General features: G+C 42.9%; 2 protein-coding genes across 9 annotated transcripts in view; both read left to right on the top strand.

Moving 5' to 3' along the window:
* LOC115200543 (protein prenyltransferase alpha subunit repeat-containing protein 1) overlaps nt 1-9,088 on the top strand; it is a 28,188-nt gene extending 19,100 nt beyond the window's left edge. Inside the window, exons 6-7 of the mRNA XM_029763680.1 lie at nt 3,468-3,838; nt 5,484-9,088. Of these exons, the coding sequence (XP_029619540.1) occupies nt 3,468-3,838; nt 5,484-5,874 (762 nt within the window). The 3' untranslated portion in view covers nt 5,875-9,088. The remainder of the gene's footprint in view (nt 1-3,467; nt 3,839-5,483) is intronic.
* A 15,818-nt stretch (nt 9,089-24,906) lies between these two features.
* Nucleotides 24,907-26,519, top strand: part of LOC115200542 (amyloid-beta A4 precursor protein-binding family A member 1) — a 136,733-nt gene continuing 135,120 nt past the window's right edge. For all 8 annotated transcript variants that reach the window (XM_029763679.1, XM_029763676.1, XM_029763675.1 and 5 more), the window contains exon 1: nt 24,907-25,148. The gene's annotated coding sequence lies outside the window, so the exon portion shown is untranslated. The remainder of the gene's footprint in view (nt 25,149-26,519) is intronic.

Raw genomic sequence — 26,519 nt, 5'->3', positions numbered from 1 at the left:
GACACCATTCAAACAGTTTTAGAAACTTTAGGGTGTTTTCTATCCAAATCAAACAATTATATGCATATTCTAGTTTCTGGGCAGGAGTAATAAACAGATTAAATCAGGTACGTTTTTTATCCGGCCGTGAAAATACTGCCCCCTATCCATAACAGGTTAAAGGTCCCGAACAGTCATTCTAATTCCCATGTAAAATAGCCTTTTGAGTGACTAAAATATCAACAATAATATTCTTTGTGGCTTAGAAATGCTCAAAATCAACCAAATATTTTTTATCTTTGCCGTAGATGAATAGGGTAGACGTTTAATTATATTTCCTGACACCCCTACAGTAAAATGTTTGCACCAATCTATATAAAGCACACGTAGGGCTGTTAGTGACCATATTACTTATACTTATTAAAAACAATGCAAAAAAATTATATTTCACCTTTATTTAACCAGGTAGGCCAGTTGAGAACAAGTTCTCATTTACAACTGCGACCTGGCCAAGATAAATACATGGAATAAACAAACGTACAGTCAATAACACAATAGAGAGGTTTACATACAGTGTTTGCGAATGAAGTAAGATTAGGGAGGTAAGGCAATAAATAGGCCATAGTGATGAAATAATTACAATTTAGCAATTAAACACTGGAGTGGTGAATGTGCAAGTAGAGATGCTTGCAAAGGAGCAAAAAAATATAGAATAATATGGGATGAGGTAGTTGGGTGGACGATTTACAGATGGGCTATGTACAGGTGCAATAATCTGTAAGCTGCTCTGACAGCTGATGCTTAAAGTTAGAGAGGGAGATATGAGTCTCCAGCTTCCGTGATTTTTGCAGTTCGTTTCTAGTCATTGGCAGCAGAGAACTGGAAGGAAAGGCGGCCAAAGGAGGAGTTGGCTTTGGGGGTGACCAGTGAAATATACCTGCTGGAGCGCGTACTACGGGTGGGTGCTGCTATGGTGACCAGTGAGCTGCGATAAGGCGGGGCTTTAACTAGCAAAGACTTGTAGATGACCTGGAGCCAGTGGGTTTGACGACGAATATGAAGCGAGGGCCAGCCAACGAGAGCATACAGGTCGCAGTGGTGGGTAGTATATGGGGCTTTGGTAACAAAACAGATGGCACTGTGATAGACTGCATCCAATTTGCTGAGTAGAGCGTTGGAGGCTATTTTGTAAATTACATTGCCGAAGTCAAGGATCAATAGGATAGTCAGTTTTACGAGGGTATGTTTGGCAGCATGAGTGAAGGATCCTTTGTTGCGAAATAGGAATCCGATTCTACATCTGATGTTGGATTGGAGATGCTTAATGTGAGTCTGGAAGGAGAGTTTAGTCTAACCAGACACCTAGGGATTTGTAGTTGTCCACATATTCTAGGTCAGAACCGTCCAGAGTAGTGATGCTAAACGGGCGACAGGTGCGGCCAGTGATCGGTTGAAGAGCATGCATTTAGTTTTACTTGCATTTTAAGAGCAGTTGGAGGCCACGGAAGGAGAGTTGTATGGCATTGAAGCTCGTCTGGAGGTTTGTTAACACTGTCCAAAGAAGGGCCAGATGTATACAGAATAGTGTCGTCTGCGTAGAGGTGGATCAGAGAATCACCAGCAGCAAGAGCGACATCATTGACGTATACAGAGAAAAGAGTCGGCCCGAGAATTGAACCCTGTGGCACCCCCAAATAAACTGCCAGAGTTTCGAACAACATGCCCTCCGATTTGACACACTGAACACTATCTGAGAAGTAGTTGGTGAACCAGGCGAGGCAGTCATTTGAGAAACCTGTTGAGTCTGCCGATGAGAATGCGGTGATTGACAGAGTCGAAAGCCTTGGCCAGGTCGATGAATACAGCTGCACAGTATTGTCTCTTATCGATGGCTGTTATGATATCGTTTAGGACCTTGAGCGTGGCTGAGGTGCACCCATGACCAGCTCTGAAACCAGATTGCATAGCGGAGAAGGTGCGGTGGGATTCTAAATGGTCGGTGATCTGTTTGTTAACTTGGCTTTCGAAGACCTTAGAAAGGCAGTGTTGGATAGGTCTGTGGTCATGACCACAGTAAATATTCCACGGTAATCTCCTTTTATGCACTCTAAACATGCTTTGGTAGTACCCAACTTGCTAATGACTATCAGGTCCTAATGGCCTGGTACTCAAGGCTCTATTGTCCCTCCATCAGGTCCTAATGACCTGGTACTCAGGGCTCTATTGTCCCTCTAACCATTCTGACATCAATGCAAATGCAATGGAAAATCACATCAAACACCCAGTCGCTATTTGAGTGCATACGGATGACATGTATTTTTCCCCTGCCTCTGATCCCATCCATTTGATCACAGGCCATACTAAATAAAAACTTGTTTTACATATTAGTAAAGACAAGATTACGTTGAGAATAGTCTGATGGGTGAAAATGTGATCACTTGATGAGAGAACAGCTGTGCAGCCTGAGGCGAGGATCAGAGAGCAAGCTTTTTTCCCCGCAACCTTCTGAAATCATCAATATCCTGTAGTCGCATCATGCAGCCCATATATGCCTAGATTTCTAACACATTCTAAGGTTTGTATCATTCACAACTAAAGTTGCCAAATAACTCTAAATAGAGCATATAGGACCTGTTTCAAATGATCACTTTAATGCTCAACATAGCCACTTCATATGTGCACTCGCTCCAGAATGGGGAAAAATATCCTTTCTATTTTATTCAGCTAAGTTAAGTTATGTTCTTCTTACTATAATATAAAAGAATGGCATGGGACTTATATCTTGTCAGGTAAATGAATAATCCTACAGCCTAGGGCATGGAGCATAGCCAGATAACATGCAGTAGGCAAACTCATATTCTTGTCTTCTAAAGTGCATTTCTTCATATCATAGTGTTTCTGCCTAAAATAAATAATATATTTATTGTGACGGTGAATGTTATATAGAAATGTTTTATGTGTATTTTCCAAAGGCACGCATGGAGGCCTGCAGCTGCTAAACATGTTTGTTAATTAATGGCCAGTTACTGTGAAACCGGCAGTTATTTGCATTACAATAACTGGCTGACATAATGTAATGACCGCCACAGCTCTAACCACGCCATGTCCGATGTTGGTTACAAAGCGGTATTTAAACTAGGTAATAGAATATCATGTTACCGTTGGTGTATTAAAATGAGAGTTAAGGATGGTGTAACTATATGATCAAACTTTATCAGTTTAGAAGCAACATGAATTTTTTATAATTTTGTCATCATACTTTGATTTGGTTTCATCCATATATCATCAAATTTAATCTTTAATTTCCTTCTCTTCTCTGTGAAGTTGCTATTGTATTCTGCTCCAGAATAATGCCGTGCCCTTCGCTTATAAAAAACACTCCCATGTGAATGAAACTGGTGAATGAAATCACCCATGATGATGAACAGAACATGAGATTAATGGTTATGCATATGGTTAGTGCTGTAAGACCTCTCTCCTCCTTCCAGGTCCTCCATGATGAGCTCTCCTCTATGCGTCAGTGGGTCTCCATGCACGTGTCGGACCACAGTGGCTTCCACTACCGCCAGTTCCTGCTCAAGGCCCTGGTCAGGGAGCTCAGCCAGTCCCTGTCCTCCTCCTCCTCTCCCCAGCACTACCATCCTCAGCCCAACTCTAACCCTAGCCACAGCCCCCACAAAGCCAACCCCCACCACCAGGCCAACGGAGAGGCCACAGCAGCAGCCCCCTGCCCCTCTCCCCCCTCCCCAGAGGACCTGGCCTCGGTGCCGGCATTGCCCCAGCTCTTCCACCAGGAGGTGGAACTATGTACTGACCTCATCAAGTCCTTCCCCGGACACGAGACACTCTGGTGTCACAGGTACGAGCCTACAGGAGAGTATTACCACAGACCAAAAGGGAAACCCAGACACGTCACCGGGCATAAATCTGAAGCATGCGTTTAGAACTTCCACTCACCACCAAATATGGTGATGAGAGGAAGTCCAGTGGCAGGAAGTGGGATAAAATGGAGCTAGATTAAAATTTTGTCATCAATGAAACATTTGATCTCAATACCATTTTCTGTTCCCAAAACTATAATCTGTTACGAACAGTGCACTTTGGGGACTTGACCCTTTCTACAAGTTTGAAAGAATTGCAATGTTTAGAAGGAGTGCAAGGGTGAATTGAGTTATTTCCCCCACACACTTCAGAGTAGACTTTACCTAATGAAAATGTGCAAATGCATGCTAAAACACGCCAATAGGATCTCACTAGTTCGTGCTTGGCTGTGCCCACCTCCTTTCTTGTTCTATGAACTATGCTTAATTTGCTTCCATTGGAAACGACACCAATAATACATCTTGGGTTAGTTATTAGTGTCTTTTAGATATTACTGTCACTCAACCTGGGACTACAATGTTAGCCAATCACAGAACACATTTTATATTGACATGCTCTGGCGTCACAGGTAGGAGCATACAGGAACTCCATGTCTCTTTATCTAGGGTTTGGCCTAACTCCAGCCATGGCCTTAGTCATAGATACTGTACAGAGTTTGTCTCACTACCTTCCATATTGGTGGCAAATGCTTTATTATGCCAGTCATGTTTTATTTAAGCAATAAGGTGCGAGGGGGTGTGGTATATGGCCAATATACCATGGCTAATGGCTTTTCTTATGCAGGACGCAACGTGGAGTGCCTGTATACAACCCTTAGCCGTGGTATATTGGCCATATACCACAAACCCCCGAGGTGCCTTATTGCTATTATAAACTGGTTACCAACATAATTAGAGCAGTTAAAACAAATGTTTTGTCATAAGCCTGGTATACGGTCTGATATACCACGGCTGTTAGCCAATCAGCATTCAGTGCTTGAACCACCCAGTTTATAATCTGTTAGACCATGACAATGTTCTCAGGAGTAGATGTGTTGGGGGTTATCATGACATTGATGTTGTTTTGCTGTGGAACCTTCTTCCTTCTAGAGGGGAAGAACAGAGGGAGAGATGAAGACGAGAGAGCAAGGGAGAGAGAAAATAGACGAGAGAGAGAGGGAGAGAGAGAGTGAGAGATATGTTTTGCCCCGAGGCTGAAGACCAGCTGCACAGTCAAGTGTTTATCCTGACCAGCTTTGTTGTGATAGGGAGAAGTGAGTGGTGCCATGGCAACAGTGTTCATATCCTTGTTGAATGTGTGAGACACACACACACATATAGATAGATAGATCGATCTTAGGTTTTAAAGATGATTGTAGAAAAGTAGATTAGTTTTTTTACATGACAGCAGTTGTGCTCTTCCTCAAATACTTTATTGAAAAGGATATTGTTTTTTAGCCAACATAGTTTTGTATCTTTTCCCCCTTAAAAACCATCAAGTGCTTATTTATTTTTGAAGCTTCACATTCCGTACAGATAAATAATACAGCGCCCTAAAGGCTTTGCAGTGTAGCGTACTGTATCACATTGTCATGATTCCAGTCCAATGCTCATGCAGTATTTCATAACAACTATCTTCTCAAGGCGACACGTCTTCTACCTCTGGCACCAATGGAGGAGGGACCACCACTACGGCCAGGGCTTTGGCAGCGAGTCTCCCCAACCGAACCACACCGATGCTGGGCTGAGCAGCCACCCTCACACGGCCTGCCCTGGAGGTGTGGGTCTAGACAGGGTGCAGCGCAGGAATGGACAGGCTCAGGAAGGTCAGGATGCCATGGAAGTGGACGGGGTTGGAGTCCCGGACCCCCGTGACACCAAGCGCCTGAAGAGGGGTCCCCCTGGCCCCTGCCCCCCTGCTCTGCCCTCAGAGCACAGCTTCGTAGCCAGTGTCCTGGACAGCTGCCGCTCCCCTGAGCAGGGACGCTTCGCCCTCGCATACAGGAAGTGGCTGGACTCTGTTATTGGTCAGTGAGCTATAGACTAACTCTGTCATTGGTCAGTGAGAGGATACACTTCCTTTTCCACCGGAGATGGGCAGCGGTTAGAAGTTGCCTACCTGCACAGATCTAGCATCCTCTCACCCTTACCCAACCCCTAACCTTCTAACCTTAACCATTAGGGACGAGAACTGATAACAACTGTCCCTAGATCAGCGTCTAGTGGCTGGTCAATTTATCCTATTCTTCAATACTTGTGAAAGGGGGCTTGGGGGTCTCTGTTAGGTCAAGTAATTTGTGGCCCCTCCCACCCTCCTGAGAATGCCTGGACTCTGATTCATCTGCAGAGCTTTGTCTGAGAATGGAAATCTGAGAAGGGCTCTGCTCTGGAAGAGTACAGTATGCTTGGCCTTGTTTGTCTGTTAGTAGTCTTAGTTCAGGTCTCTCTCAATGTTAGGGACTAGAACAACCATTCTGTCAGTCCTTTTAGTTGTTTCACTTATGAGATCCATGTCTCCGTTTCATTCATCATGTCACTGTTTCATTCCTTTTGTCTCCCACTAACTGTAGAATAGTCTATGTGAAGCTGCCATGGTTATCCGTTATCCATCACTAATCTTGTCGTTTTCTAGTCAGTTCTGCTGACTACTTTGAGATGAGCAGTGCAGCAAATAATGATTTTGTCAACATACAAAAACAAAGAAGGAAAAACTAGTCAAGCCATTACTGATGTGTCGCTACGGACAACCGTACAACTATAAAACCTTAAGACAGAGCACAACCATGAACCAACCAAACTCTTAAGACCCTATGATCTGTGAACCGTACAAGTTAGACATCTTGGTGCAAGTTTGACATCTTGGTGCAAGTTTGACATCTTGGTGCAAGTTTGACATCTTGGTGCAAGTTTGACATCTTGGTGCAAGTTTGGTACAAGTTTGACATCTTGGTGCAAGTTTGACATCTTGGTGCAAGTTTGGTACAAGTTTGACATCTTGGTGCAAGTTTGACATCTTGGTGCAAGTTTGACATCTTGGTGCAAGTTTGACATCTTGGTGCAAGTTTGACATCTTGGTACAAGTTTGACATCTTGGTACAAGTTTGACATCTTGGTGCAAGTTTGACATCTTGGTGCAAGTTTGACATCTTGGTGCAAGTTTGACATCTTGGTGCAAGTTTGACATCTTGGTGCAAGTTTGACATCTTGGTGCAAGTTTGACATCTTGGTGCAAGTTTGACATCTTGGTGTCGTCATAATGAACCTTATAGTGTGCTCTAAAATATGGACTGTGACAAGATTCTGAAATACAATTTTCACATGAATTTATTCAACATAAACTACCCATTTTTTGTCATTTTTTTGGGGGTTCATGTTATTAAGACGTGTTTGGAACAATATACTCTACTAGTACATAACATTTCCAGAGTGGGCTCTGCTAATTTTGAAGGTATGATCAATGTTATTATCACCACCAGCACATTGAATGTGAAATGGATTCAAAGGAAACACCCTCTGCTGGTGACTTGCTGAATGTGCAATCCTAAAGAAGGGCTGTGATAGGTCATGAACCAATTTCTATGTGTAAAATAGGTCATATCATTAAAAGTAACAGAGATCCAACTCTGGAAATGTGATGTTTGAAGAGTATATTGTTACAGTTTTTACTGTTGAAAAATCAATAAGGGTAGTTGAGATTAATATTTTTTATGTTGAATAAATGAATGTGGAAATGTGCGTTTCAGAATACTCCATATTTGAGAGAACGAAGGACTATAACGACACCAAGATGTTTTCTGTATCGTGCACGGTTCACAGATCACAGGTTCTTACAGGAGGCATGTATACGTCTAAAAAGGGCCTCATTAAATTGAACATTTCATCCGGATTTAAAAAAAATAAAAAATGGTTTGTGATACAAATGTAAAAAAGCATGTTAATAAACATCCTTCCTCTCAGTGGAGTTCCTATGTGAGACCAATCTGAGATACCAAAAAAAAAAAACATTTTCCACTCTTGCTGCTGTGGAATTGCCCTTATAGGTTTGATCTTCACACCGATATGTGTCCCAAATGGCTCCCTATTCCCTTCTTAGTGCACTAATCCCCTAGGCCTCTGGTTAAAAGTAGTGCACTATATAGAGAATAGGGTGTCCTTTGGGAGGACAGGGTTGACTCTCCAGGAGTGGTTGCTGCTTTGTTTCTGTCTGTTCTGTTTCACCCTGTTAGTGTGACTTACTCTTAGTGATCAAATCAAACTTTATCAGTCACATGCGCCGAATACAACAGGTTTAGACCTTACTGTGAAATGCTTACTTATACAAGCCCTTAACCAACAGTGCAGAAAATATTTACCAAATAAACTAAAGTAAAAAATAATAAAAGTAACACAATAAAATAACAATAACGAGGCTATATACAGGGTACAGAGTCAATGATACCTGGGATTGTATTCACCAAGTGTTATATTACGAGTCCTTATATAGGATCAGTTTTTCCCTTTTTAGATCATAAGGAGTTCTATTACATGGTCAGCCCAGCCAGTCAATCTCCCTCCGAAAAAAGCATCTAGACAATATTTCCCAATGCCACTAGCCTAGCATTGGTTAGGGTACAGCGGGGTAAGAGCTAAGTCTCGCTGTGTGACTATCCGACTTCTGAAACATGTTGCAGTTTTATTTTTTTGTGGTCTCCACCGTGTCACGCATATATGAACGTAACGAGACTGACAGCTTCTCTGATCCAGGGCAAATTAATTTATCATGATCATTTAAAATTAATATATCCAAAGATATGCCAATAGAAACAAAGTTGAAACCAATGAAAGTGCACATAGTTTATCATTTCAGCTGCTTGCTGTGACTGTGAGTTAGCTTTCGTTGGCTAACAAAGGAGAAGTAACGTTAGCCTAGCTATCCCATTAGGAGAAGTAACGTTAGCCTAGCTATCCCATAAGGAGATGTAACGTTAGCCTAGCTATCCCATAAGGAGATGTAACGTTAGCCTAGCTATCCCATAAGGAGAAGTAACGTTAGCCTAGCTATCCCATAAGGAGATGTAACGTTAGCCTAGCTATCCCATAAGGAGATGTAACGTTAGCCTAGCTATCCCATAAGGAGAAGTAACGTTAGCCTAGCTATCCCATAAGGAGATGTAACGTTAGCCTAGCTATCCCATAAATATCTTACTGACTCGACAATCAGCTGGTTGTTGCCTATTTATAAAATATTTATTAAATCATTATTTATTGAAGTTCTTGTCTCTTGTCGTCATTGAACCTCTGCTAGCTAGCTACATGCCATTGATTTGTTTAACATAGCAAAGTGGAATGAATAGAATGAATGACTGAGTCAAAACGTAATACATTTATGACCAGCCTGTTTTGCACTGGTGGACTTACCATTAGGTAGAAGAGGTAATTGCCTCGAGCCTCATCAAGGGGCCTCGTGAACTGGGCATAAAACAAATGCACTTCTCCGCTTGAGGTATAATATTATGCCCTTTTTTTTCATCCCTGTCAAAATCCATCTGCCAATGTCGGCATTCTGCGGTGGAAGGTGGCCAAGCTACAGCGTTTTTTTACAGACCAGGAGACATCCCGAAAATCATTTTTTTTATCACAAACATCTGCAGCGTCCATGCAGTTTGGGCTACACACTAAAATGGGTTTGGCGGATGCCAGGCCCCAATGCATAGTGCCAACTGTAAAATTTGGTGGAGGAGGAATAATGGTCTGGGGCTGTTTTTCATGCTTCGGGCTAGGCCCCTTAGTTCCAGTGAAGGGGAATCTTAATGCTACAGCTTACAATGACATTATAGACGATTCTGAGCTTCCAACTTTGTGGCAACAGTTTGGGGAAGGCCCTGTCCTGTTTTTCAGCATGACAATGTCCTCGTGCACAAGGCAAGGTCCATACAGAAATGGTTTTCGATCTGTGTAGAAGAACTTGACCGGCCTGCACAGAGCCCTGACCTCAACCCCATCGAACACCTTTGGGATGAATTGGAACGCCCGACCTCACTAATGCTCTTGTAGCTGAATGGAAGCAAGTTGGAACATTGCTGTGGTGACATCTAGTGGAAAGCCTTCTCAGAAGAGTAGAGGCTGTTATAGCAGCAAAGGGGGGACCAACTCCATATTAATGCCCATGATTTTGGAATGAGATGTTCCACGAGCAGGTGTCCACATACTTCTGGTCCCGGGACGGGGCTTTTATGTATTTTGATCGCACGCTCTCGCTGTCTCTGGAATCTCTCCTTGATAGGCTAGTAGTAGTAAATAAAATGCTCAAATTAATTGTACACAAGCTATTGTAGTGTAGCTTTTCCTGGGACTCCACTAGCTCAGAGGAATAGCTGGAGCTGAGAGGCAGCAGAGGCCAGGTGCGTAATTGCGCAAAGAGAAACGTGAAGACAGGTGTCGCTAGCCTAAGTTATGTAGAAGCGTATGCAACCCATAATTCATTAGCTGAATATAAGGCCTAATATTGCAGTGAATACCCAATGAATTTACACAGTGAAATATATATATTTATTTTTAAATCAGATTATGGAATGACAGGTAGACTAGGAAAGTGTGCTCCCCAGGCTGCGCCCCGGCTCGAACGTCGCCCCAATTGATTAAGCTTCTTTAGGGACAAGAAAATGATCATACCTAAGCTATAGGCAATTAAGGTCACAGTTATGAAAAGTTAGGACACTAAAGAGGCCTTTCTACTGACTCTGTAAAACACCAAAAGAAAGATGCCCAGGGTCCCTGCTCATCTGTGTGAACGTGCCTTAGGCATGCTGCAAGGAGGTATGAGGACTGCAGAAGTGGCCAGAGCAATAAATTGCAATGTCTGTACTGTGTGGTGCCTAAGACAGCGCTACAGGGAGACAGGACGGACAGCTGATCGTCCTCGCAGTGGACGTGTAACAACACCTGTACAGGATCGGTACATCTGAACATCACACCTGCGGGACAGGTACAGGACGGCAACAACAACTGCCCGAGTTACACCAGGAACGCACAATCCCTCCATCACTGCTCAGACAGTCCGCAGTAGGCTGAGAGAGGCTGGACTGAGGGCTTGAATGCCTGTTGTAAGGCAGGTCCTCACCAGACATCACCGGCAACAACGTTGCCTATGGGCACAAACCCACCATCGCTGGACCAGACAGGACTGGCAAAAAGTGCTCTTCGCTGACGAGTCGCGGTTTTGTCTCACCAGGGGTGATGGTCGGATTCGCGTTTATCGTCAAAGGAATGAGCGTTACACCGAGGCCTGTACTCTGGAGCGGGATCGATTTGGAGGTGGAGGGTCCGTCATGGTCTGGGGCGGTGTGTCACAGCATCATCGGACTGAGCTTGTTGTCATTGCAGGAAATCTCAACGCTGTGCGTTACAGGGAAGACATCCTCCTCCCTCATGTGGTACCCTTCCTGCAGGCTCATCCTGACATGACCCTCCAGCATGACAATGCCACCAGCCATACTGCTCGTTCTGTGCGTGATTTCCTGCAAGACAGGAATGTCAGTGTTCTGCCATGGCCAGCGAAGAGCCCAGATCTCAATCCCATTGAGCACGTCTGGGACCTGTTGGATTGGAGGGTGAGGGCTAGGGCCATTCCCCCCAGAAATTTCCAGGAACTTGTAGGTGCCTTGATGAAAGAGTGGGGTAACATCTCACAGCAAGAAATGGCAAATCTGGTGCAGTCCATGAGGAGATGCACTGCAGTACTTAATGCAGCTGGTGGCCACACCCGATACTGACTGTTACTTTGGATTTTGACCCACCCCCCCTTTGTTCAGGGACACATTATTCAATTTCTGTTAGTCACATGTCTGTTGAACTTGTTCAGTTTATGTCTCAGTTGTTGAATCTTGTTATGTTCATACAAATATTTACACACGTTAAGTTTGTTGAAAATAAACGCAGTTGACAGTGAGGAAGTGTTTTTGTTGTTGCCGAGTTTATGTATTTTACTATTTACATTTTTGACAACTTTTACTTCACTGTATTCCTAAAGAAAATATTGTACTTTTTACTCCATACATTTTCCCTGACAACCCATAATTCACGCAATTATAAAGAGAACATGTGGTCATCCCTACTGCCTATGTTCTGGCAGACTCACTTAACACAAATGCATCTTTTGTAAATAATGGCTGTGTTGGAGTTGTGCCCCTTGCGATCTGTACATTTTTAAAACAAGAAATTGGTGCCATCTGCTTTGCTTAATATAAGACATTTGATGCTTAAGTATATTTAAAACCAATTACTTTTAGACTTTTACTTGAGTCATTTTCTATTAAGGTATCTTTTACTCAAGTATGACAATTGGGTACTTTTTCCATCACTGGTCATTTCAATAACCGCTAAAAAGCCCTGTGTTTTCGCATACATGTTTCATTCTGAAATAATAAGTGATTTTTATTTAACCTTTACTTTACCAGGTAAGTTGACTGAGAACACATTCTCATTTACAGCAACGACCTGGGGAATAGTTACAGGGGAGAGAGATGAATGAGCCAATTGTAAACTGGGGATGATTAGATGACCATATAAGGGCATTTATCCAGGACACCAAGGTTAACACCCCTACTCTTATGATAAGTGCCATGGGATCTTTAGTGATCAAAGAGAGTCAGGAGATCCATTTAACATCCCATCTGAAAGACAGCACCCTACACAGGGCAATGTCCCCAATCACTGACCTGGGATATTATATATATATATTTTTAGACCAGAGGAAGGGTGCATCCTACTGGCCCTCCAACACCACTTCCAGCAGCATCTGGTCTCCCATCCAGGGACTGACCAGGACCGATCCTGCTTAGCTTCAGAAGCAAGCCAGCATTGGGATGCAGGGGTGTATGCTACTGGATTACTAATGGGTATTTTCTAGACAGTTTATAAGATCCAGAAAGCCACATTAGCAGGTCATTCATAGTGTTTATTTTGTCAGGAGGTATCAGCATTAATAGATGGCCTACTATCAGAGAATATGGCCTTCTCATGCTCTGTTTGTCGTGGATCATCATTCTCCCAAGTTGTCCTGTAATTAATGTGGCCAACAATATGCTCAGTTATTCAGCTAAGCTTACTGTGCGCTCTGTCTTTTCTACTTCCTGAGCAGCCTCACGCACACTTCAGTTCAACATGTTTTTTGGTTGGTTGTCAATGTTTTCTCATCGGAGAAACAGGCAAAAAGTTGCTTAAAGTGATACAAACGATAGCTCTTATCGTTCTCCGCTCTTTTTGTAGTTATCGTTGTTGTGTGAATGCTCCTGTTCACTTGAATTATAACTTTTTATATTGTAAATATTTCTATATCGTTATCGTCCTTGGTGTGGATCTGTTTCATGCTGTTCAACACTACACTCAGTATGGCTGCCTGTTTTGGGCCGTCAGAATCGCATCAGAATCAGGGCGAGACAGCTGCTCTCGTTGTGTTTTTTGAAGAGTTTCTGTTCTTTCTTAACTAGTAAGTAACTCGGCTCCCACCAATTTGACAGCTTGTCAGTCCAGATCTCTGTGATATCCACTGATCTGGGTAGAGTTATATGTCAATGGATGAAAGCTTTTTGTCAGTGAAGCTTTTCCTTTGTCCTTACAGCACTGTGTGTCTCGCAGTTCAGTACATAACGTTAAGGGATTATTTAAGCAATAAGGCACAGGGGGGGGGGGGGGTATATGGCCAATATACCACGACTAAGGGCTGTTCTAAATCACGATGCAACGCGGAGTGCTTGGATATAGCCCTTAGCCGTGGTATATTGGCCATATACCACAAAAGCTTTCATCCATTGACATATAACACTACCCAGATCAGTTCAGGGCTCAGTTCAGGGCTCGAACCACCCAGTTTATAATATACCTTAAGAGATGTTTTTGATTCATTCCGATTTTTAGGCTACTAAAGGAAATTAAACACTGGGATTGGCCTCCTGTAATGGGTATTAGAATCAGATTATAGGTTACTCTATGGTTAACTATGATAAATACGGTATAACGGTATTTTGCTGGTGTTACAATAGTACCAGTTACATTATCTCATGGTTCATCATCGACGTCTGTTTTATAAGCAGGAAATCACATCGTCTTGTTCGCAGAGCATATCTATAGTATGACCTGACACATACTCACATGGTATGTATTTAGGTAGGGTTACATTTTTGTGAATGTACTTTTCACAGTTACGCAAACCACTATGAACATGATAATAATAATAATGGCGGCAGAACAAGTCTTCCACCCTGTATCGTCATTGACTACAGTAACGGACCGAGCTCTCATAGGGAAGCAGCTATGTTGAACGTTCTGGCCCTCCTGTGTTCTCTTCTTAAAGCTGCAATCTGGGATATTTGCAGACGTTTTCATCATTAGGTTTATCCAGCTCCATCCATAAGATTATTTGGCGGGGCTGCCCTTTTGGGCTGAAACACAAGTCTGGGATTGTAGCTTCAAATAGGATAGTTCACCACCTGTGTCTCTCTTCTCAAAGGGAATAGTTAACCTACTTTAACATCTCTTAAACCTCCCGCTTAGAATGATCTGATTTGTGATCTGCTCCTGAGTCACACCAGCTCATTTGTCAAAGGGGTTATTATGCAGTGCTGTAGTGCTGTAGTATCAGGTTTCATCATGAATGTTGTTCTGGAGTCAGCTCTGTATAGTGGTGTCTAACTGGTGCAGCCACAAAATCATAAAATCTCATTCTACAACGGGTTGGTCAAAACAAGCGGTTTGTATAAAAAACCTGTTTAGCACGGCTAAGCCTGTAACGCAGAAAATTGGCATGTTTTTTTTCTGTTCCATCTGAGAAATCCCTCAGCTCAGCCAGCCAATTCATTAACTTGATCTCCACTGTAAAAAGGCATCTAGACATTATCTCCCTGCTTCCAGCCTAACATTTGGTTTGTAGAAATGTTAAATCAAATTGATTTATATAGCCCTTCTTACATCAGCTGATATCTCAAAGTGCTGTACAGAAACCCAGCCTAAAACCCCAAACAGCAAGCAATGCAGGTGTAGAAGCACGGTGGCTAGGAAAAACTCCCTAGAAAGGCCAAAACCTAGGAAGAAACCTAGAGAGGAACCAGGCTATGAGGGGTGGCCAGTCCTCTTCTGGCTGTGCCGGGTGGAGATTATAACAGAATCAAATCAAATCAAATGTATTTATATAGCCCTTCTTACATCAGCTGATATCTCAAAGTGCTGTACAGAAACCCAGCCTAAAACCCCAAACAGCAAGCAATGCAGGTGTAGAAGCACGGTGGCTGGAACATGGCCAAGATGTTCAAATGTTCATAAATGACCAGCATGGTAAAATAATAATAATCACAGTAGTGTCGAGGGTGCAACAAGTCAGCACCTCGAGTAAATGTCAGTTGGCTTTTCATAGCCGATCATTGAGAATATCTCTACCGCTCCTGCTGTCTCTAGAGAGTTGAAACAGCAGGTCTGGGACAGGTAGCACGTCCGTTGAGCAGGTCAGGGTTCCATAGCCGCAGGCAGAACAGTTGAAACTGGAGCAGCAGGATGGCCAGGTGGACTGGGGACAGCAAGGAGTCATCATGCCAGGTAGTCCTGAGACATGGTCCTAGGGCTCAGGTCCTCCGAGAGAGAGAAAGAAAGAAAGAAAGAGAGAATTAGAGAGGGCATACTTAAATTCACACAGGACACCGGATAAGACAGGAGAAATACTCCAGATATAACAGACTGACCCTAGCCCCCGACACATAAACTACTGCAGCATAAATACTGAAGGCTGAGACAGGAGGGGTCAGGAGACACTGTGGCCCCATCCGATGATACCCCCGGACAGGGCCAAACAGGAAGGATATAACCCCACCCACTTTGCCAAAGCACAGCCCCCACACCACTAGAGGGATATCTTCAACCACCAACTTACCATCCTGAGACAAGGCCGAGTATAGCCCACAAAGATCTCCGCCACGGCACAACCCAAGGGGGGGGGGGGGCACCAACCCAGACAGGAAGACCACGTCAGTGACTCAACCCACTCAAGTGACGCACCCCTCCTAAGGACGGCATGGAAGAACACCAGTAAGCCAGTGACTCAGCCCCTGTAATAGGGTTAGAGGCAGAGAATCCCAGTGGAGAGAGGGGAACCAGCCAGGCAGAGACAGCAAGGGCGGTTTGTTGCTCCAGAGCCTTTAGGAACATAATGTCTGTGTCTTGACATTTGCAACATCTGAATTCTATCTCCACTGTCCTATTGAGAATGAACGTGTCTGGACGAGACGGACATCTTTTCTCAGCCAGTCGAAATCATGAATTGGCATAATTTTTATGGATATACAAAGACATATAAATAGAAAAACAGGCCAAACAAAATTAAATGTAGCTACTTTGTTATTCTAGCTGCACGGTTTGACGTGACTGTGTTAGCAGTAGTTGGCTATCTAGCAAGCAAAGGATAAGAACATTGCCAGGCAGCATGGCAACGGAACATTTAGAACAAATGACTGGGTCGCGTCCATAGATACAGAACAAAAAGAATGTGCGAGGGGGATAGTCACTGGCAACCTAACCAATAGAATGAACGGACATTGTGATGAATTGGGTTAATTCATATTGTTACTTGCGCTAGATCATGAGGGCAGTTGGGATCATGGATACTTAGCATTCAGTCGCATGTCATTAAAGATGGTAACACATTGAAAAGAACCTACGGATAAAAGTATTTTATCTTAGATACAACCAAGGTCTTAACATGGTGTCAGAAGTAGGATCAAGCTCAACAAGGACAAGTGTAAGTTCAAACAAAGCCAGCTTTGCTTCCTGGGGCACATCATTGATGCAAACGGTGTCAGGCCAGACCCGCAGGCATCTGAGTGATGCAGAGACAACGTACGCTCAGATTGAAAAAGTGTTTTAGCAAGCTTATGGGCTTGTGAACGCTTTGAGAAGTACCTCTATGGACTAGACAGCTTCAGGCTGGTCACGACCACAAACCTCTTGTGCCCCTCATTAGCAAGGACATGGACAATGTTCCTATCAGGTGTCAAAGACTCTTGATGAGGTTGATGTGTTAGAGGAATCGCAGAGTACGCACCAGGAAAGACACTTGCCGTAGCTGATGCTCTGTCCAGGGGTCCACTGAGAAACCATGAGGGTACAGCAGAATCCCACATCAGTTGTAAGTAATCTACCTGCTTCTCCACGGAGAATAGAGGACATTAGACTGAACACAGAATCTGACCCACAGCTGCAGTCAGTGCTGTGGTTCATCAGAAATGGGTGGCCTGAATACTTAGAGAAAACCCCTGAATCGATGAGACTTTTATCAGGTGAGAGGGGAACTACCAGAGACACATGGACTAGTGATCAAGGGAAACCGTATAGTCATTCCTACATAGGATTCATGATGGACACCAAGGGCTGGTTAAGTGCAGGGAGAGAGCTTACCAGACAGTGTGGTGGTCTAAAATCTCACAGGAGATAGTCACAGAGGTGCAAATGTGTGCATTTTGCTGTGAAACTAGGAGCACACAGAGAAAAGAGCCATTAATGTCTAGAGAGCTTTCCTCCAGACCACGTCAAAAAATAGCAATAGATCTGTGTGAGTTACGAAAAGCAAAGCTACCTAGTGTCAGACAACTATTCTAGATTCCTAGAAATCCTCCACCTTCCAACCAGGACCAGTAGCCAGGTCATAGCCAAGCTCAAAGCAGCCTTTGCTAGGTTTGGAGTCCCTGAGATCTTGATTAGCCATCATGACCCCCCAAACCCCCCCCCCCAGTGGGCAAGTAGAGAGCTAAAATAACTCAGTAAGGACTATGAGTTCATACATGTGACAAGCAGCCCCCACTTCCCACAAAGTCATGGACATGTGGAGAGGGCTGTACTGACAGCCAAGTGGATAATCAAGCAGACAGACCTTCTGCTCGCCCTGATGACGTACAGAGCCACTCCCTTAACATCCACAGGGTTCAGCCCGGCTGATCTACTGATGTGGAGAAAGAACAGGACAACCCTCCCTTCCTTGGAAGAGAGTCTGAAACCGAACTGGCCTGACCAGGAGAAGGTCAAACAGGTAGACGCTCCTGCAAAACGGAAGCAGGCGTTTTAATGCAACCGCAGCAATGGAGTCAGAAATCTTCCATCACTGAGCTCTGGGGACACAGTGCTCACGACACCAGCTGTTGTTCAAGGCCAGGTGGAAACTGGGTGGAAACTGCCCAAAGGGGGCAGTTCAGAAGGAACAGGCGCCATCTACAGCTAGTGCCAAGCAGAACGACACCAGACCAGGTCACAGAGACCGTGTCCATGACCTCTGAGGTGTCTGGTGAGTCAGGGGAGAGACCAACTGTTTCTCCTCACAGGGATGTGCCTCTTCCACAAACAGGAATAGGGACTAATGTCACAGGAATAGGGACTAATGTCACAGGAATAGGGACTAATGTCACAGGAATAGGGACTAATGTCACAGGAATAGGCACTAATGTCACAGGTTCAGGACCAGTGAGAAAGCCAGTAGAGAGACTGGACTTGTACTACTTTAAAAAGAAAGATCACCTCTATTTAAAAAAAAAACTAAAAAGATGGCGGCTAAAAGAGACATGTTGTTTGTTCTGTTTATGAGTCCACTGCTCATGTGTATTTGAGAATCTGTTACTTCAAATACTTTGCCAGGTAGGGAGGGGTTATAGAGTGGGTTGGAAGACCATTTGTAGCAGAGAGAGACAGCCCTGTGTTCCTGTAGGTGTCTGAGCCCTCTTGTGGAGGTGCTACTTAACAACGGGGCCAGTATTCACAAAGAATCTCAGAGTAGGAGTTCTGCTCTAGGATCAGTTTGGCCTTTTAGATCATAATGAATAAGATTACATGGACAGGAGGGACCTGATCCTAGATCAGCGCTCCTACACTGAGAAGCTTTATGGATATGGGCCCAGGCTACTGTTAGGGCTCCTGAGTGGCGCAGCGTTCTAAGGCACTGCAATCTTAGTGCAAGAGGCGTCACTGCAGTGGCTGGTTCGAATCCAGGCTGCAACACATCTGGCCGTAATTGAGAGTCCCATAAGGTGGTGCACAATTAGCCCAGCGTCGTCTGGGTTTGGCCAGGGTAGGCCGTCATTGTAAATAAGAATTTGTTCTTAACAGGCTTGCCTAGTTAAATAAATAAAAATACTGTTGTGTGAATCTGTGATGTGATCAGAACTGTCTTCCTGACCAAACTGGGGCCGAGGCAGGCAATGTCAACAAAGACAGGGAATAGAGAGAGAGAGAGAGAGCGCTGGCGTGAGGTTGGTATGGAAGTACAATATTCTCTTCACGGCTACTGGACAACAAAATGTGACAGAGCTCAACATGATCAAAACCAAACTGTTGTTTTGAGTGTAAGGAAGGATTAGTGCTAGAGACAGGATCTTCAGAGTTAGTAGCACCTCATAGGATCAGGAAGAACAGGCTCTTCAGAGTTAGTAGCACCTCATAGGATCAGGAAGAACAGGCTCTTCAGAGTTAGTAGCACCTCATAGGATCAGGAAGAACAGGCTCTTCAGAGTTAGTAGCACCTCATAGGATCAGAAAGAACAGGCTCTTCAGAGTTAGTAGCACCTCATAGGATCAGGAAGAACAGGCTCTTCAGAGTTAGTAGCACCTCATAGGATCAGAAAGAACAGGCTCTTCAGAGTTAGTAGCACCTCATAGGATCAGGAAGAACAGGCTCTTCAGAGTTAGTAGCACCTCATAGGATCAGGAAGAACAGGCTCTTCGGAGTTAGTAGCACCTCATAGGATCAGTAAGAACAGGCTCTTCAGAGTTAGTAGCACCTCATAGGATCAGAAAGAACAGGCTCTTCAGAGTTAGTAGCACCTCATAGGATCAGGAAGAACAGGCTCTTCAGAGTTAGTAGCACTACATAACAATCACCTTGCAACTGTTAAACTCTCCCAAGATGCACAGCTAGACACGCTTGACATTAACCTGGTCTTAAAGCATTTCCTATTTGTACGTAAATCCGAGACACTCCATTTAGTATGAATATGTTACGTTTTGTATGGTATGTATTTGTATGATATGTTACGAATTACAATTTGTATTGTATTTTACGAATTTGCAAAGCATATGATATGTTTTGAATTTGATCTAGTTGGCTAACATTAGCTAGGCTAGGGGTTAGGGGTTAAGTTTTAGGAGTTAGATTGAAGGGTTAAGGTTAGGGTTATGGCTAGGTAGAAGGGTTAAGGGAAGGGGAGGTAGTGGCAAAGTAGTAAGTTGTTGAAGTTTCTCAAGTTGTCCGTGATGAGATTCCAACTCATAACCTTTCAGTTGTTAGATGTTCTCATTATATGGCGAAAAGCACTCTTCTCGTTTTTAGTTCAACCTTTTACATACAAGAGCTTCCATTTAGCTCCTACTACGATGATGTTCTCTGTTACCTTTTGTTTTGAAGACGACGATGTATAACCTAAGCATTACGTAAGAGATTCTACTGCTCATTTTACATCACTGTGTCCCGAATGAGGAAACGTATTTGTCTGAAACGATCAAATCTAACTTGTTTTTTGTTTTAGTTTCATCTGAGCTGTCCAGATGTTCTGTCATTGTCACCATGTTGTGAATGAATGAATGAATGAATGAATGAATGAATACAAGCATATCCTTACTGTACCTACCACGTGGGTTTGTTGTATTGCATATTTACCTGCAGACATTAGAACACAAAGGTTAGAATATGATAGCAATTATACATCTACACAGAAACATGACTTTTTACAAAGGTTCAATGAGCTTTTTAAAATATTATGTAGGTTCTGTTATTTTTGTATTTTGTTGGGAGTTTAATATTACTTTCTTTTTCTAATTTATATTGTAAAATTGTCATAGTACACACCCCTCCCTATCTTAATATGCATAGCATATCATCTTTGATTAATGTTGTATTTATGCATAGAGTAACACAATTCTGTGTCCTGTCTCCACATAACTAGTTTTTGTCATCAGCTAACCAAGCATAATAAAGCTCATTTGGAATATAGAACTATATATATAATATATATATAATTACATAGTGTCATCGATAAGAACAGGTATTGACCATCTAACTGTAAGTGGTCAGTACAGGAACTCTTGAGATATGGGGAATAAATGGGTAATAGGACATACAGTGCATTCGGAAAGTATTCACACCCCTTCCATTTTTACACACAATACCCTTTAATGACAAAGCGAAAACAGGCTTTTAGAAATGTTTGCAAATGTATTAAAAATAAAACACATACCTTGTTTACATAAGTATTCAGACACTTTGCGATGAGACTCGAAATTGAGCTCAGGTGCATCCTGTTTCCATTGATCATCCTTGAGATGTTTCTACAAACTGATTGGAGTCCACCTGTTGTAAATTCAATTGATTGGACATGATTTGGAAAGGAACACATCTGTCTATATAAGGTCCCACAGTTGACAGTGTATGTCAGAGCAAAAACCAAGCCATGAGGTCAAATGAATTGTCTGTAGAGCTCAGAGACAGGATTGTGTCAAGGCACAAATCTGGGGAAGGGTACCAAAATATTTGCAGCATTTAAGGTCCCCAAGAACACAGTGGTCTCCACAGAATTTTTGTTGAACCATCAAGACTTCCTAAAGCTGGCCGCCCCTGCCAAACTGAGCAATCGAGAAGGGCCTTGGACAGGGAGGTGACCAAGAACCCGATGGTCACTCTGACAGAGCTCCAGAGTTCCTCTGTGGAAATTGGAGAACCTTCCAGAAGGACAACCATCTCTGCAGCACTCCACCAATCAGGCCTTTATGGTAGAGTGGCCAGACGGAAGCCACTCCTCAGTAAAAGGCACACGACAGCCCTCTAGGAGTTTGCTAAAAGGCACCTAATGACTGTCAGACCATGAGAAACAAGATTCTCTGGTCTGACGAAACCAAGATTGAACTCTTTGGCCTGAATGCCAAGCGTCACGTTTGGAGGAAACCTGGCACCACCCCTACGGTGAAGCATGGTGGTGGCATCATGCTGTGGGGAAGTTTTTCAGAGGCAGGGACTGGGAGACTAGTCAGGATTGATGGAAAGATGAACGGAGCAAAGTACAGAGAGATCCTTGATGAAAACCTGCTCCAGATCGCTCAGGACCTCAGACTGGGGGGCGAAGATTCACCTTCCACCAGGACAAAGACCCTAAGCACACAGCCAAGACAACACAGGAGTGGCTTTGGGACAAGTCTCTGAATGTCCTTGAGTGGCCCAGCCAGAGCCCGGACTTGAACTTGATCGAACATCTCTAGAGACCTGAAAATAGCTGTGCAGCGACGCTCCCCATCCAACCTGACAGAGCTTGAGTGGATCTGAAGAGAAGAATGGGAGAAACTCCCCAAATACAGATGTGCCAAGTTTGTAGCATCATACCAAAGAAGACTCGATGCTGTAATCGCTGCCAAAGGTACTTCAACAAAGTATTGAGTAAAGGGTCTGAATACATATGTAAATGTCATACTTCAATTTTGTATTTTTAATACATTTGCAAAAAAATCTAAACTGTTTTTTGCTTTATCATTATGGGGTATTGTGTGGTGAGGGGGAAAAAAACAATGTAATCAATTTTAGAATAAGGCTGTAACGTAACAAAATTTGGGAAAAAGTCAAGGGGTCTGAATACTTTCCAAATGCCCTGGATATAATAAATAGGGCTATCAAATGATGAAACATTTTAATTGAGTTAATCACAGGATTTGCTGTGAATTTTTTTTGCTCAGTGAGCTGTAATTTGTTATACAAAAAACATTACAAGAATATTGATATCTTGCTTTTGTCAACAGTAAAGGTAAATTGAGAAAGCACACCTTTAACCTCAATGTCAACCATTTTTTTTTACATGGCAATGTAGATTTTAGCAGCGTAGACTGGATGTTTTCAGTGTATTTCAACGCTTTTCAGACTGATTAATCTCCATAAAAAAGCGTGCACTAAAATTACAAAAAAGTTAATAGTTACTATTTATTACAGTGCCTCTGACTCAAACTTCCATGACATGTTATTGCCATAGGCAGAAGTGAAAGAGGTCCTCTATCTAGCTAAATGTTTGGACTTCACATGATTATAAATATCAGGGGTGGAAAAAGTAACCACGTCATACTTGAGTAAAAGTAAAGATACCTTAATAGAAAATGACTAAAGTAAAAGTGAAAGTCACCCAGTAAAATCCTACTTGAGTAAAATTAATTGCTTAAATATACCCAAGTATCAAACGTAAAAGTATTAATAATTTCAAATTTCTTATATTAAGAAAACCAGAAGGCACAATTTTTTTTTTTTTTAATTTACGGATAGCCAAGGGCACACTCCCAACAAACCATTTACAAAGGAAGCATATGTATTTAGTGAGTCTGCCAGATCAGAGGCAGTAGGGATGACAAGGGATGTTCTCTTGAAAAGTTCCTGTCCTGTTAAGCATTCAAAACAACTATTTTTGTGTATCAGGGAAAATATATGGAGCATTATTATCTTTAGGAATGTAGTCAAGTAAAAATTATAGTTGTCAAAAATCTAAATAGTAAAGTATAATACAGATACCCCCCCAAAACGACTTACAGTTGAAGTCAGAAGTTTACATGCACTTAAGTTGGAGTCATTAAAACTCGTTTTTCAACCACTCCACACATTTCTTGTTAACAAACTGTAGTTTTTGCAAGTCGTTCAGGACATCTACTTTGTGCATGACACAAGTAATTTTTCCAACAATTGTTTACAGACAGATTATTTCACTTATAATTCACTGTATCACAATTCCAGTGGATCAGAAGTTTACATACACTAAGTTGACTGTGCCTTTAAACAGCTTGGAAAATACCAGAAAATTATGTCATGGCTTTAGAAGCTTCTGATGGGCAAATTGACATCATTTGAGTCAATTGGAGGTGTACCTGTGGATGTATTTCAAGGCCTACCTTCAAACTCAGTGCCTCTTCACTTGATGTCATGGGAAAATCAAAAGAAATCAGCCAAGACCTCAGAAAAAGTTTGTACTTTTTGGAAAAATGTCCTCTGGTCTGATGAAACAAAAAAAGAATTGTTTGGCCATAATGACCATCATTATGTTTGGAGGAAAAAGGGGGAGGCTTGCAAGCTGAAGAACACCATCCCAACCGTGAAGCACGGGGGTGGCAGCATCATGTTGTGGGGGTGCTTTGCTGCAGGAGGGACTGGTGCACTTCACAAATTAGATGGCATCATGAGGATGGAAAATTATGTGGATATATTGAAGCAACATCTCAAGACATCAGTCAGGAAGTTAAAGCTTGGTCGCAAATGCGTCTTCCAAATGGACAATGATCCAAGCATATTTCCAAAGTTGTGGAAAAATGGCTTAAGGACAACAAAGTCAAGGTATTGGAGTGGCTATCACAAAGCCCTGACCTCAATCTTATAGAAAATTTGTGGCCAGAACTGAAAAAGTGTGTGCGAGCAAGGAGACCTACAAACCTGACTCAGATACACCAGCTCTTGTCAGGAGAAATGGGCCAAAATTCACCCAACTCATTGTGGGAAGGTTGTGGAAGGCTACCCGAAACGTTTGACCCAAGTTAAACAATTTAAAGGCAATGCTACCAAATGCTAATTGAGTGTATTTAAACTTCTGACCCACTGGGAATGTGATGAAAGAAATAAAAGCTGAAATAAATCATTCTCTCTACTATTATTCTGACATTTCACATTCTTAAAATAAAGTGGTGATCTTAACGGACCTAAGACAGGAAATTTTTACTAGGATTAAATGTCAGGAATTGTGAAAAACTGAGTTTAAATGTATTAAACTCAGGTGTATGTAAACTTCTGACTTCAACTGTAAGTCGTACTTTAAAGTACTTTTACTTAAGTACTTTATACCAATGATAAATGGAATCCAATTGTTTCCCCATGACTTAGTACAGAAATGACATGGATTTAGAGAGCTTGTTCTATTAGAAGAATGGGGTAAAATTGAACTGGAATCCAGAATAGCATGGATAGATTAAACAGACTAGGGATTTTCTATGTGAAGTCTAGTTGAAGACAATAGAACCCGGTCAAAACAACTGGGGCAGCCGGCCAGTGCTGTATACAATTCCCCCCCATTTAAAGATGCTTTTTGCAGGCATTGTTTGTAATCCCCCTCTGATGTCACGCCCGGTGGCTAGGAAGGAAGGGCTGAGGCAGCGCGCGCACAGCACACACAGACCAACCGACAGCTGACGAGCCCAGCCGGGTAGCGCGAGAGGGAGAGGTTGGGGAACGAAACGACAGACGGTGGAAATTGCATGGAAGACTCACTGCAATCTAGTAGTAACACCGATATCGAAACACCTGAGGTGAGATGAATTGTCTTTGATTTGCGTTGATTGCTTTTGAACGCACCGCTGCGCGTGCATGCTATATTATGGTGTTATGAACAAGGAGCCACTTTTCTATACGAGTGTTTTGCAGAACGAACAGTAAACAGAGATAGAGTCTAATCGAATGCCACTTGAGGAGGGGCCAGGACGACCTAGTCCGTGATCCTGCTGCTGAGTTTGTCATGGCCAGCAGGAGATTATGCTGTTCCAGATAAGAAATAGAAGAAGAGTTAGTTACAATGTATCAATGTAGCGGAAGGAAAACAGGACATGAAATAACATGAAACGTTCTACGCGGGGGATAGAATATATTCTAGAATCTGTTCTGGGCCCGGTTCAGAACGCATTGATCAGATTCGATCATTTTACAACAATAGAAAATAGTACATAGAATAAAATAGAACAATTGATTTACGGATGAGATTATGTTCTAACTTTCAGGAGATGAAACATAGTGAAGTTATTGTGGAGATGATGCTTTGAGTTGCGCACCAAGTGAATTCGTTGTGATTCTATTCTCTGTTTATCAATAAAGATAATAACAGTGTCTGCATGACAGTTTGGCAATACCACGTTGGCTTTGCTGCAGGTGCCTTGGGATATGCTACATCCCGTAACTTGATGGCAAAAACGAGTTGTTTTTTCCCCAGGGCAGCCCCTCCTAAACCTCCTATATCAGTCCCATTGATGTGGCGGGGCTCTGGTCTACTCTGGGCTGATTCATCCTGTTTGCAGACACGCAGCTTGGCTTCTGAAACAAGTGAGCATTCATTACGATGAGTTTGTCCCTGGGATAATTGTTGCTGCCGCAGCTGCCTCCACGGGGACCGGGGCTCGGTCGGTGTTCTTGCTCAGTAGTGCGCTACCGTCTGTGAGCTGATGAATGGCGGCACCGAACCGGAATACGCAAGCGCCGTACGTGCTCCATATTTTGCCTTCCTGACAAATATTCGTCCCAATTGTCCCCTCGGCTTGTAGATTTCGGAGCAGGTGGCAAGGGGGGGAAAAAAACAAGCGACCTTATTAAGGTTGAAATATTTTGGGTTTTCGGAGTTGTCTTTTGGGGTTTTCCCAACTCAATAGCTCTCCGTTTGTGTGTTTCGTCCAGCACATCTAGCTGCGGCACACCTCTGACATCCGACCGATGTTGCTGCGATTCATGCAGCAGAGAAGCTGTAGCCAGCCTGTATCATACAGTAATGTCTATATGGGTATCGATTGATTGGCGAATGGACGGTCGTGCTTTAGAATCCTGCGCAAGATCTTGGCAATTGCAAATATAAATATAATAAAGAACAGACTAAACCATTGAATAATAGTTTTATTGTAGGCAAAATCTGTCTGCGT

Source organism: Salmo trutta, chromosome 9, assembly GCF_901001165.1.
Source record: "Salmo trutta chromosome 9, fSalTru1.1, whole genome shotgun sequence".
NCBI lineage: Eukaryota > Metazoa > Chordata > Actinopteri > Salmoniformes > Salmonidae > Salmo > Salmo trutta.
The sequence above is the reverse complement of the archived record's forward strand: the minus strand, read 5'-3'. Positions and strand labels throughout refer to the sequence as shown.